This window comes from Mauremys mutica, chromosome 14, assembly GCF_020497125.1.
Source record: "Mauremys mutica isolate MM-2020 ecotype Southern chromosome 14, ASM2049712v1, whole genome shotgun sequence".
Classification (NCBI taxonomy): domain Eukaryota; kingdom Metazoa; phylum Chordata; order Testudines; family Geoemydidae; genus Mauremys; species Mauremys mutica.
Window position 1 is genome coordinate 28,409,769 of NC_059085.1, and position 12,656 is coordinate 28,422,424.

Here is a 12,656-nt window from a genome sequence, read left to right on the forward strand (position 1 = left end):
AAAATTACATCAGAATCTCTGCTTTATAAAGAAAATCAAGTTTCTAACCCTCATGGTTCCAGAGAAAAGCTTGAAAACATGAACCATACAGGTTCCAAATGAAAAAAGGCAAAACAACCCAAAGTCTATTATTATTATTAAAATCTTATGATTTTGGGAACACTGACTCATAGTTTTTTAAACACTTGAGGTTCACAAAACAATAGAAGGATCCAAAATTCAAAACTCTGCCACAAAAATTCAAGCCCTTCAATCAAAATAATGTTAATATTTCGGATCTAATTTCTCGAAACATCATCAGAAATCATCAGATGAACAAATAAAAAGAACCTACTGAAATGCTCAAGTTCAATTCTCTGAAAGGCATCATACATTCTCTTTTCCCCTTACCTCTCCTCTTGAATTAAACTACATTAATATAGTAATAAACAGCCTGAATGTTGGTTTGGGCTATGCGCTGCTACAGAGAAGTTGCATTTCTACAGGATCACATAAAGGAAAAAAGACAAGGAAAGGACTAAACACTGAGTGAGTGAAGCATATAGAGAATGAGAAGATAAAGCAACAGAGAACTACAGTGAGTTAGCCCAGACAGAAACTAAAAAGGAATATATATTTTTTTATAAATATAACAGAAATTACCCACCAACTCTTGGTTTTATTATCAAACACACATTTTGATAGCAGGTCAGTTCAACGGATTTGTTTCTATTTCATAGCCTTATTTAAAATTACACCACTGACATCAACTGAAGTGTGTAGCGGAGTATTTAAATCAGTTGCTTAAGAAAAAAGAAAACTTACGTTATTACCTATTCTCTCACACAAACACAACTAACATTTCAAGGAATCATAAGTTTAACTTATTTTAAAATTACATCACAATGAATTTGCTTAGTACATTGGAAAATATGTTTATATGGTTCTATTTCTTCAGGATAGGTGGCAATATTTCTTTATACGGTTTGTGTAATCAAAATCCTTTCATCCTCAGCAAAGGTGAAATTATCCCAGTATCTGAAATTGCTTTTTCACAATTATACATATTCTAAATATGAATAATCATGTTAACCAGTATTAATTACCAATGTATTTTCTGGCCCAAGCAGAGAGATGAATCCAAGCAATACTAAATGTCTGTAGTTAGTTCAATTATCATAACTTACTGTAAAATGAAGAGCACTTTCTGCATTACCAGAAGCATCAGATCTTTGCACTAAAGAGCCCTAAATAAATCCTGCTGTTATGCAACATCCACAAAAAATGTTTCCAATGTAAGTACCTTAAAAAACCATGTACACAAACACTGGAAAGAGAGACAAAACTGAAATAATAACTGACAATTGCATTATGTAGAGGGAGAAATAGCTAACTTTGCTATCAATAAGAATTACGTACCGGTATTTAAATGAACATTCAGATCCTTTCTAAATATGATACTTAGCTTCAATAGTAGATTGAATCTTCTCATTGTTTTGAACTTTTAGAAAGTAAAAATTTCAAGTACCGAATGAGGTAACAGCCAACAACTCATTACAGTCAATGGGATTCCTGTGGATAAAACTTCACATGATGCTTCTTCTACACTTTCCCTGTTATACTCTTTAATATTACTCATTAAGGACTATGTATAGGATTTAACACCTTGTGTGACTGCAGGCCCACAGTTTATGATTATGTGGTCACAAAGGCTGCTCCCTATTTCAGTGGATTTCTACACTCTCGGCAGTATCCGTTAAGCAACTGCCCAATACTAACCCTTTCCATTGGTGAATTCAGATTCCGTCTAGTGCATGTTCCAACAAACACAACCCATAGGTTCTTCATCAGTCGACAGAAGGTTGGAAACTAAAAGATCCTTTGCTGACCACTCAGAAACAGGCCAGTCAAGGACAAAGAGGGTTGTGTGGTAATTATTGAGGCTGAAAAATTCCCCTTATTTCAGCTCCAAATGATCAAGTGAAGAGGAAGTTGTTGCCTCCACCCCACCATATGATTTTTCAACATCAGTGACAGCTGGGGCCTCCCTGACTGCCCTTCTCCATGGCTCAAGGGTATAAAAGACCCATCCTTTAACTCAAGGCTTCATTTTTAAACAGACCTGGTACTGATGGACAATCCCATCCTTCACCCAGATAAGGTTCTTATGGATGTTTCTTCATCTGTATTGTTGTGGTTACTCACACAGTGTATTAAATCCATTGAATCGGACAGACGAGACGAGGAGAGGCTGTCATGCACAAAACCCAGATAGATTGTTTAGGATGGATTTACACTAAAAATACATGTGCGTCAGAGGACATGGCTGTTCTCCACTGCAGCTGAAATCTGAGTCCATTTCGTAATATAGTATAGATGGAACCTTAACTATCATTAAAACCGAGCAAATACCTTGAGACCAGCAAATGTAGCACATCACACAAGGAAGAAGAGCTGAGGGGAAAAAGTTCCCCAAAAGGGAAACCTGTCTATGGGATGCAGCTAGAATGAAGAAAGCCAAATTATTAGTTCAAAATTTGAAAGAAAATGTTGGAATTCTCCTCAGAAGAGCTCTGTGGTAGGAATTAAACCTGCCTGCTGCCGTGCAGGTGGAACTGGCAGCCGGAACTTGAGGGAAATCATAGGCAACAAGGGAATGCCTACCAACAAATCTGGTCCTGCATCCAGGCTGAAGTACTTATTGTAATGGATGTATGCTCTTTAGCACAAAGAAGAATTGTTCTTTCATGCACTTCTGTTCAGATACTCTGTCTGAAGTGCTTCACCAGTGGTTTGAAGCATGTTAAAACATATACACTGGAACATTCAATGATTTAGCCTGGATCAGTGAGACAGCTGTTCTGTATAGTATACAGTCCTGCCTACACTATAAAAATGGAACTGTGCTTTCACAGTGTGAGGGGGCAGCCATTTTGTAACACAGTTGTAACACAGACTGACCATTACCAACACGACACACAAGCAACCCACACCTCAAGCAACTCCAACTACTTGCTAATGATATTTCTCCCTGACTTGTTCTTTCTTTTCACCTTTCCTGTGTAGGTCACTGGTTGCTCAGCCTGAACCATTAATTTTAAATGCACTCTAAAAACATTTTTAGATAGAGGCTTAAGTCCTTCTGGTTTAATTCTTAATTATTGTCAAAGAAAAATTATATAATGAAAGATGATTCTTGAAAGTTTAAGATAATGGAGATCTCATTTTAGACTAAATTTATTTCACACTGTCGTCTCTGGATTTTGGGTGGTGAAACACATGGAAAAATCAAAGAATCTGGACTCTCTTTTTTTTAATTCAGTATTTTGTATCACCTTTGCCCACATTACATAATCCACTAAGACAACCAACTCTCAGAATCTGTAATTATGATTTGTACTCAGGAGTATTTCACAGTAATTACTAGTGTGTTTCCAAAATAATTGATTTTCACAATAAATGTAATACTATTTGTTGTTGGGTTTTTTTTTACCTCTCCTCCTACGGTAAGTAAGCCAGGTGAATCAAGCTTCCGTTTCTTTCGTTGACCAATAGCTGCCAATGCAGTTAGGTTGGCATCCCTCTGCCTCATCTGTGCTAGTTCTTGTTGCTGCATCTATTACAGGGAAAAATATATAATTTTAAATTTCATTCACATATCAAATGTTACTCTCAGGCTTGATCATGCAAAGTGGTGAAAGTTCAGAGTGCCCAAATGTCTCACGGGATCATGCTGAGTATGGCTATGCCAGATCTTAACAACTCAAACATGCAATGTCAGGGTGAGATTTTCCAAAGTATCACAGTGGCTTAGGTGCACAAATCCCATTGGTTTCCATGGGATCTGTTCTCCAAATCACTGAGCTTCCTTTGAAAATCCCACCCTTAAACACTGGAATTTATTTAATTGGCAAGTAGTATATACTATACATCTCCAGACTATGACTTCTATGAAGGCTATAAGTACAAATAAAAAGCCAAAATAGTACAATAATTCAAACATTTCCTTTCATTTCAAAATCTGAAGTTTATTTTGACCATTTCACCTACACTTAATATTCATTTTAAGAAAGTACTCAAAAATCCCTATATCTGAACATTAGTAAAAGTTTTTTTCTGGCAACATGGTAATGAAAAGTTGAATTTCCAATAATTGTAAGGGATTAGGTTTTAGTTAACACCAGATTTAGTCACAGACTGGAGCAAGGAAAGCAACATATTTGATCTACAAGTTACATACTATTTGTTGCAAAAAGGGGAAGAACAGAAAATAGGAAAAAATATGATAGCCTTCTGATGAAAAGGTCAGTTTGTTTTACCCATTACACATTGTACAATCCCTTTAGAAAGAGTTAATGAGCACAAACATTTTCCACAAACATTTTTCACAGATAAGTGCACAAAAAGTGTAGTGTTAACATTGTACAAAAGCAATTAAAATCATGGGCAATGTAGCACATATATTTTAATTAGACACAATCATTCATGTCTCAGCATTACTTTCACTTTTTTTTTTTTTTGCAATGATTTGGTTTGTGCGAAGAGGTTTTTGCTTTCTAAGCTCTCACTGATTTAACTGCTCCACCTCCACAGAAGATAGTAAGACACTGTTTCAAGTGCTTCAATGGTGGTTTGAGGTTAGACAATTTTACTGGGACAAGCACACCTCCTCAGTGACAGAAAAAATGAATTGACAGGAGTGCTTAGAAATGACTCAGTAATTATTTAACTGCAAATTGCACAGACAGTGAAAGATCTGAATTTGCTGATCACTGCTGAGTGATCAGGTGCTTAAATAAACAAACAGAACATGATGTGTGTTTTCTCATTCACTTTCTGTTTAAAAAAGCAGAAATGTATATGAAATGTCTTATTTCCTGCATCATTTTGTATTTTATATTACTTCTTTTTGCAATTTATTCTAACTAGATTAATTGCATATGTTAACCTTCTTTGGCAAAGAAAAAGAATGCTTAAAATGTAGTATATTTAACATTTTAAATCTGGCTATTCTTTGACATCTTTGCCTACTGTGAATTTAAGTTCTATTGTCTATTTTGCAATTTAAAGTTTGCATGATAATTTCAACACAAAAATTAAGCACATCCATACAACTCGATCATCTATTAGATAAAAGAATTAATTAAATACCAAAGTGAAACATGGGCATAATGTCTCTATGGTAGTGCAAAGGTCTATATGTACTTCCCTTTGCCAACTCGTATTAGGTTTTTAGCTCAAATATCTTTGGCTGTCTTCCAGATTAAATGCCAGTAAGACAGACCTGCCCGCTTACCCTTTCAAGGTAGATAGGAACAGTGGTGAGCTCTAATCATTTACAAAGGTCATGATTGGAAGCTAGCCCGTAAGCAGTCATTTAAAATTCGATTGATCCCTATTTGTAGTCAGGGAAAGAAAATGGACATTTCAGCTGTATTGTAATTATGAGGCTTCGAGGCAACTGTAAATAGATGTGCAAATCTAGATACTGGCAAATACCTTAGAGAAGAAATTATTACTATAGTATAACACATAGCCAGGAAAGGTTGAAGATAAAACTGCATATAAAAAAGATCTATCATCTTTTTGCTAATTTGCCATGCTCACCAGCCTATAAGGGTTATCACAATTATCAGAAGTCTGCTGAATATTTAAGTTAGGACCAACTGGCTTAGTATGATCTCAGACAAAAGTGTAAAGCAGAGGTCTAACCCAGAATGTGAAATTTTGAACTGGAGAAGAGTTTTAATTTTATGGGAGGTTACGGTCAGAAATGCCATATGAAAGGCAACTGACATAATACAAAAGATATTATTCAAATACATCATTCAAAGTTGGAATTCCTAGACCAACTGCACCTCGGTCCTTTCTTAGGCATATGTACTATTTTGTATTACTGTATACAGTATTAGTTGAACGTTTAATATACGCACATAATATGACTGAGTAAGTGTTCTCAGAATCAGAATTCCTTGACTTTTGTACATGCACATTCTGAACCATAAACATGACACTGCTGTAGATTTTGCAGAGTGGGGAAAATCCTTCCTTACCTCCAAGTCTGCCAGTTCACAGAGCAAACCTCGGCAGATTTGAGAGCCTGCAAAGTGTCCCTAGCCTCTGTTTGCCAGAAGCTGGGAATGAGCAACAGGGAATGGATCACTTGATGATTACCTGTTCTGTTCATTCCCCCTGTGGCACCTGGCATTGGCCACTGCCGGAAGGCAGGATACTGCTTGATATCACAGAGCCATGTGCCTAGTGTGTTTATTTTAATTACCACAATATTGACTGTTCAAATAAACACACAGAGCATGTGCAGTTGACTATAATACAAGACAAAGTGTGATCCAGTGGATACGATACTTGTCAGAGGACATGGGTTCTATTACACGGACCTGTTCTGTGACTATGGGCAAGTTACTTCACCTCTCTCTGCCTGTTTCCCCTCCCATCCTTTGTCTATATTATGTAGGCTATAGGCTTTGCAGCCAGGGATTGTCTCTTACTATGTGCCTTATTTATACTGCCTAGTATAATGGGGCCCTGATCTCTAGACATTACTACAATATAAACAAACAACTAAATAAATAAATAGTTAGTACATTTCCAGATGTGAAACTCCAGATACATACACAATACAGTTTGTGAACATCTGGCTCATCAGTTCACACCGTAGTATCCTGTAGGAGAAAATTGCATCCCATATATAGCTTTATTACTTTTGTATGCAACCACTTCAAATATGTTCAAGACATTTGTCATCAGTGAGATGCATAAGTTACAATTTTAAAAATAAGCTGCTTAGTTTAAAAAGTGCTGACGTGAAACTGATGCTGTATAACTCAAAACTCTCAAAAATCTTTAAAAAGTCACCTTTGAGATGTAATATGAGAAAATAAAAGTCAAAGGGGATCATTTAAAAAAGTTACATTTTCTGAAAATAGGGGCTCAATAAAATTACATCCTCAACAGTATCTACAAAGTCACTATTATGACATTATGATTACCAGAATAAGTCTTGATCCTGCAAATGTGATTAACTTTACAAACTAGTCCTCCCACTGAAGTCAACAGAACTCTTTACAATGTGTAAAGTTAAGCACAGAGGTCTCTGCAGGATCAGGGCCTTAGGTGCCATCTTTGTGAAATTTCAGGAAATACTTTATAGTAGAGTAAACCAGCTCATCATATATATTTTTATACTTTTCCAGATTACGTGGATATTTAATATTAAAGTCCAGAGCTTCGTTTTCACAGACTTTTTACATCTAAATTTATATTTGAAACCCAAGCTAGATTATTCCCTTTGGAATGTGAAAGCTGCTATTAATTTCTTTCCCTATTCCATCAATCCCTCACCTCCATTTCATTTACGCCACCCCTCCCCTACCTATCCTTTTAGCCCTCCTGCATCACTCACAATCTCCCTGCCTGACCTCATATTACCTCTCTCTCTCAGTCTCTCTCCTTGCTCCCTAGCCTTTTTTCTGCACCCCCAATCTTCCCAACACAGACATTCCTTCATTTAATAAAGGTATAGCTTTATTAAATACAACATGCTACATCAACCAACAGGATACAACAGCTTGACTATAGTAATGCATTCTTTTTGTAGATCACTTTCATAGTGCATTTCTTATTCACTATTACTCTAACTAACCCTCTGACAATTAATATACTGTACAACTGAAAAATAAGTCTTAAGTCTTTAGAAGGAGGACACTGGCTCTTTTGAAATGACAGTAATCAGACAAGTAAATTTTTGATAATCAAGATATATATTTAGAACATAACCATGCCAATCTATACTATACAAGAAAAAAAGTTTGTTCCTATACAGCTGTCTTTCAACATTTATAAATTCATAAATCCAGTTCATTTTATAGCTTTTTAAAAGCATTAATCATTAATAGCTTCTTAAAAGTTTAAAAATAAAACATCTTTTTATGAGTCTTTTACCCTTTTCTGTCTGGCCAAGACTAATTTTTAGTGTGCTTTGAATGCAGCTGAAATTTACTTGGCTTTGTTGTTGTTGTTATTTAATAACAACTTTAACAGATGTCCTTTCTCACATAAAAGCATCTTTCTAGCATTGCTGGATGAAAACAGCACTGAGGACATTTCTCATTACTTAACTACTGCAAAGCCAGCAGTGAGAGTACAAAATATCGTTTTCTTTTCCTTCACACAACTGTTCATTATATTATTTTTAGTTTCTCAACAAAGAAGTGGCAGATTACAAATACACCATATTTAATATCAATCCCAACTCCGCCCACCACATTATTATAATTGCGAGAAAGCCTGTAATTTTGGCACATGGCATAAGCAAGCTGATAGTGCGTCTACTTGAAATGTCAACGTTACCACTGCTTACTAATTATTTTCAAAACATAGGAATATGTGTCATGGTTATTCATGTTGTGTTTTGGAAATAATTTTAGAACAGGAATTTTAATTCTCTTCTGTGCAACGACAGATAATATGGTGGTGATAGTTATAGAAATACCAATAAACAATTCAATTTTAAATGTAAATGCATGCCTTACATTTTTATTTTTTCTTATATTTTGCCATTTCTTCTACTGGCACGTCACGTAACAGTAAGGCCTGGTCTACACTAGGACTTTAAATCGAATTTAGCAGCGTTAATTCGAACTAACCGCTCAACCGTCCACACCAGGAAGCCATTTAATTCGAACTAGAGGGCTCTTTAGTTCGAATTTGGTACTCCACCCCGACAGGTGGAGTAACGCTAAATTCGACATGGCTAGCTCGAATTAGGCTAGGTGTGGATGCAAATCGAACTTAGTAGCTCCGGGAGCTATCCCACAGTGCACCACTCTGTTGACGCTCTGGACAGCAGTCCGAGCTTCGATGCTCTGAGCAGCCATACAGGAAATGACCCGGGAAAATTTGAATTCCTTTTCCTTTCTGGACAGTTAGAATCTCATTTCGTGGTTGGACATCGGGGCGAGCTCAGCAGCACCGGCAGCAATGCAGAGCTCTCCAGCAGAGGAGTTCATGTAATCTCTGAATAGAAAGAGGGACCCGGCATAGACTGACCGGGAAGTCTTGGATCTGATCGGTGTGTGGGGCGAGGAGTCTGTGTTTTCGGAGCTGCGCTCCAACAAACAGAATGCAAAGACCTACGAGAAGGTCTCCAAAGCCATGATCCAGACAGAGGATACAGCCGTCATGCAACGCATCGCCGCGTGAAAACCAAGGACCCCAGACAAGGCTACCAAAAAATCAAAGCGGCAAACGGACGCTACGGAGCCTGCCACCACTGCCCCACCAGTGACCATGGACTCTGATGATGGGACAGTGTCGACGGACAGTTCCTCGACGATGTTCACGGACGGGGAAGATGAGGAAGTGTTTGTGGAGGACGAGGCAGGCGAGAGCGCTTACAACGCTGGTTTCCCCGACAGCCAGGATCTATTCATCACCGTCACGGAGATCCCCTACCAACCCTCCCCGGCCATGAACCCGGATCCTGAATCAGGGGAAGGAGCAGTCGGTAAGTGCTTTAACCATGTTAACTTTTATTCTTAATATAACAGGAATCTGAAGTGTGTGAGAAGGAGGTCTCTCTATATATGGTGATAGAACAGAAATCCTCCTGGGAGATCTCCACGAAGCTCTCCTTCCGTTAATCGATAAGCATCAGCAGGAGGTTCCTGGGGAGAGCTGCCTTATTGGGTGCTCCGTGATAGCACCTTTTTCCGCGCGAGGCTTTCATGCGGTATTCAGGGAGCATTGCCTCCCCGAGCACGGCTGCATCGGTCCGTGGTTCGTGATAGATTTCACACAGCATGCGCTCTCTATCTCCTTCAGTGCCCGTCCTCATGGTGATCTCGCTAGGAGACTCATGCATCTAAGTAGTGGAATTACTGTTATGGTGCGCCTGGTCCAAAGTATTTTTAATAAATCCACGGACAGACGGCATAGCACAGACTCAGCACGCAGCTGCGTGATGAGCGTAACGGAAAGCCAAAGAATATAATGGACGCTCATGGAGGGAGGGGGGAATGAGGACGCAAGGTATCCCACAGTTCCTGCTGTCTCCGAAAAGTATTTGCATTCTTGGATGAGCTCCAAATGCTTCTAGGGTCAAACACAGTGTCTGCGGTGGGTCAGGGCATAGTTCAGCAATTTGCGCACACACCCCACCCACCACCAGAAGTGAAAGGGAAAACAATCCTCTCTTGACTCTTTTACATGTCACCCTATCTTTACTGAATGCTGCAGATAGACGCGATGGTGCAGCACTCAACACCAACATCCTTGCTCCCCCCACGCTATGGATGGCTGATGGTGCAATATGGCTGGTATCCGTCCTCATCATCAGCCTATTGGCACATGGGGCAGTGCAAAAGGACTGGTAACCATGCGTACTAGCATCTGTGAGGTCGATCAAGGGCGCCTGGCCCTAATTTTTCATGGTAGATGGTGCAGTATGGCTGGTAACTGTCCTCATCATTGCAACAGGGGGCTGAGCTCCATCAGCCCCCACCCTTCCTGTGTAAAGAAAAGATTGAATTGCCCCTGGACTAGCAGAGGGATGATGGGCTCCTTCATCCACAGTAATTAATGTCCTGCCTGGACTATCATTGCAGCTGGAGGCTTCCTTACACTCATTTCTCACAAACAAGTCACTGTGTCTTATTCCTGTATTCTTTATTACTTCATCACACAAGTGGTGGGACAATGGTATGGTAGCCCAGGAAGGCTGTGGGAAGGCCGGAATGAACAGGTGGTGTTGTTGCAGGAGCACCCCCTGTGAATAGCATACAGCTCCAAATTTATGCAGGATCGGACACAGAGCAGCTGTGCTATCTGGTTCTATGATACAGTGGTTCTCTAGTACACTTGCCCATAATCTAAGCAGGACTGATTCTATTTTTAGATACCAAAAAGGAGGGACTGACTCAGGGAGTCATTCCCAATTTTTGCTTTTGCGCCCCTGGCTGCTCGGCCAGGGGCACTTATGACAGCACCAAATGGTGCAGTGCAAAAGGACAGGTAACCATGCCCATCTTATTACCATCTTATTACCAATTTATGGTATGGTAGATGGTACAATATGGCTGGTAACCATCTCTGCTGTCATGCAAAAGCAAAAGCATGCTGCTGTGTAGCGCTGCTGGCCCGCCTCTGTCAGCGGCATCTAGTACACATACGGTGACATACACAAAAGGCAAAACAGTGTCCATGGTTGCCACGCTATGGCGTATGCCAGGGCAATTCTGGGAAAACGGGCTTGAAATGATTGTCTGCCGTTGCTTTCCCGGAGGAAGGAATGACTGGCGACATTTACCCAGAATCCACCGCGAAAATGATTTGTGCCCCAGCAGGCACAGGGGTCTCAACCCAGAATTCACAGAGACAGCCTAGACTCAGTTAATTGTTCGCAAAAATGTATCTTTGCAAGGAATTCACTCCCTGTTTCCCATCTCACAGCTTCCACTGTCTCCAGACCTGCCACAGCATCCCCCTCGCAGAGGCTGGCAAAGATTAGGCGGAGAAAGAAAAAGACAAGGGACAAGATGTTCGATGAACGTATGGGCTGCTACCTAGCCGAGGCGGACCAGCAGAGCCAGTGGAGGGAGACCATCTCTCTGTACCAGCGCTCACACAGCGAACGGGAGGAGAGGTGGCGTGAGGAAGACAAGCAGGCGACTCAAACAATGTTTGGACTAGTGAGGGAGCAAACGGACACGCTCAGGCGCCTTGTGGATGTTCTGCAGGACCGCAGGAGGACAGAGCCCCCCTGCAGTGTATCTGCAACCGCCCTCCCCCGCCACAAAGTCCCATACCCCCCTCACCCAAAATAACCAGAAGGAGGGGCGCCAGAGGCCGTGTAAACTGTCACTGCACCCCAGCAGAGTGCTCAAGTACCCAAAAGCTCTCATACCCTACATTTGCAGAAGTCGTTCCCTTCCGGACTCTCACAAGTTCCAATCCCAGTTCCATCCCCTAACTGTCTACTTAAGTAATAAAAATACTTTGCTGTTAATTACTGTTTCCGTCATGTTTTTTCAAAGAAGACTGTGTTTGAATGGGGGGCGTGGGGAAGGGGGTTGTTAATTGCATAGGACAGTCACCTTTCCCAGGGTACAGACACGGGGGCAGGATCAGCAGCGGGTCACACACACAGTGCAGTCAGTAGGCACTATGGTCGGTATGGGAGGTGGTTTCCAGGTTCTGTGTGGGCAGGGGGGATGTGACTTTGTAGCGGGGGAGGGCGGTTACAGATCTTATACAGCGGTCCTTGTCCTGGACCGCTGAGTCACGCAGCAGAGGAATCTGTATCCGTACTCCTCCGCCACAAGGTCACATATCCCCCCGCACACAGAATTCGAAAAAGAGGGATGGCAGGCTCCGTTGAAAGAAGCATTCCGGCACTGCGGACCGCTCTAGGAGCAGGAGCCTGTCATTCATTGAGTTTAGAGGCGGTCTTTACATCACCGCACACCCTACCCAGCACAGTCTGCCTCCCAGTTTCAACCCTTTAACGCAAAGTTATGAATAAAGAAACCTTTCTTCAGTAACAATGGGACATGTATTTTATTTTTACACGTGTGTTGGAAGTGGGGGAAACGGGGTGAACGGGGTATGTAACCGAAGAGGAGAGTCAACAGTCAGTGGGTAAAGAAACAGGGGCAGGT

At 40.6% G+C, this 12,656-nt stretch overlaps 1 protein-coding gene across 3 annotated transcripts in view; it reads right to left on the reverse strand.

The window, feature by feature from the left end:
- Positions 1–12,656, reverse strand: part of LOC123349356 (transcription initiation factor TFIID subunit 4-like) — a 202,600-nt gene that overhangs the window by 58,206 nt on the left and 131,738 nt on the right. For all 3 annotated transcript variants that reach the window (XM_044987325.1, XM_044987324.1, XM_044987323.1), the window contains one exon: positions 3,473–3,595. In XM_044987325.1, the coding sequence (XP_044843260.1) occupies positions 3,473–3,595 (123 nt within the window). The remainder of the gene's footprint in view (positions 1–3,472; positions 3,596–12,656) is intronic.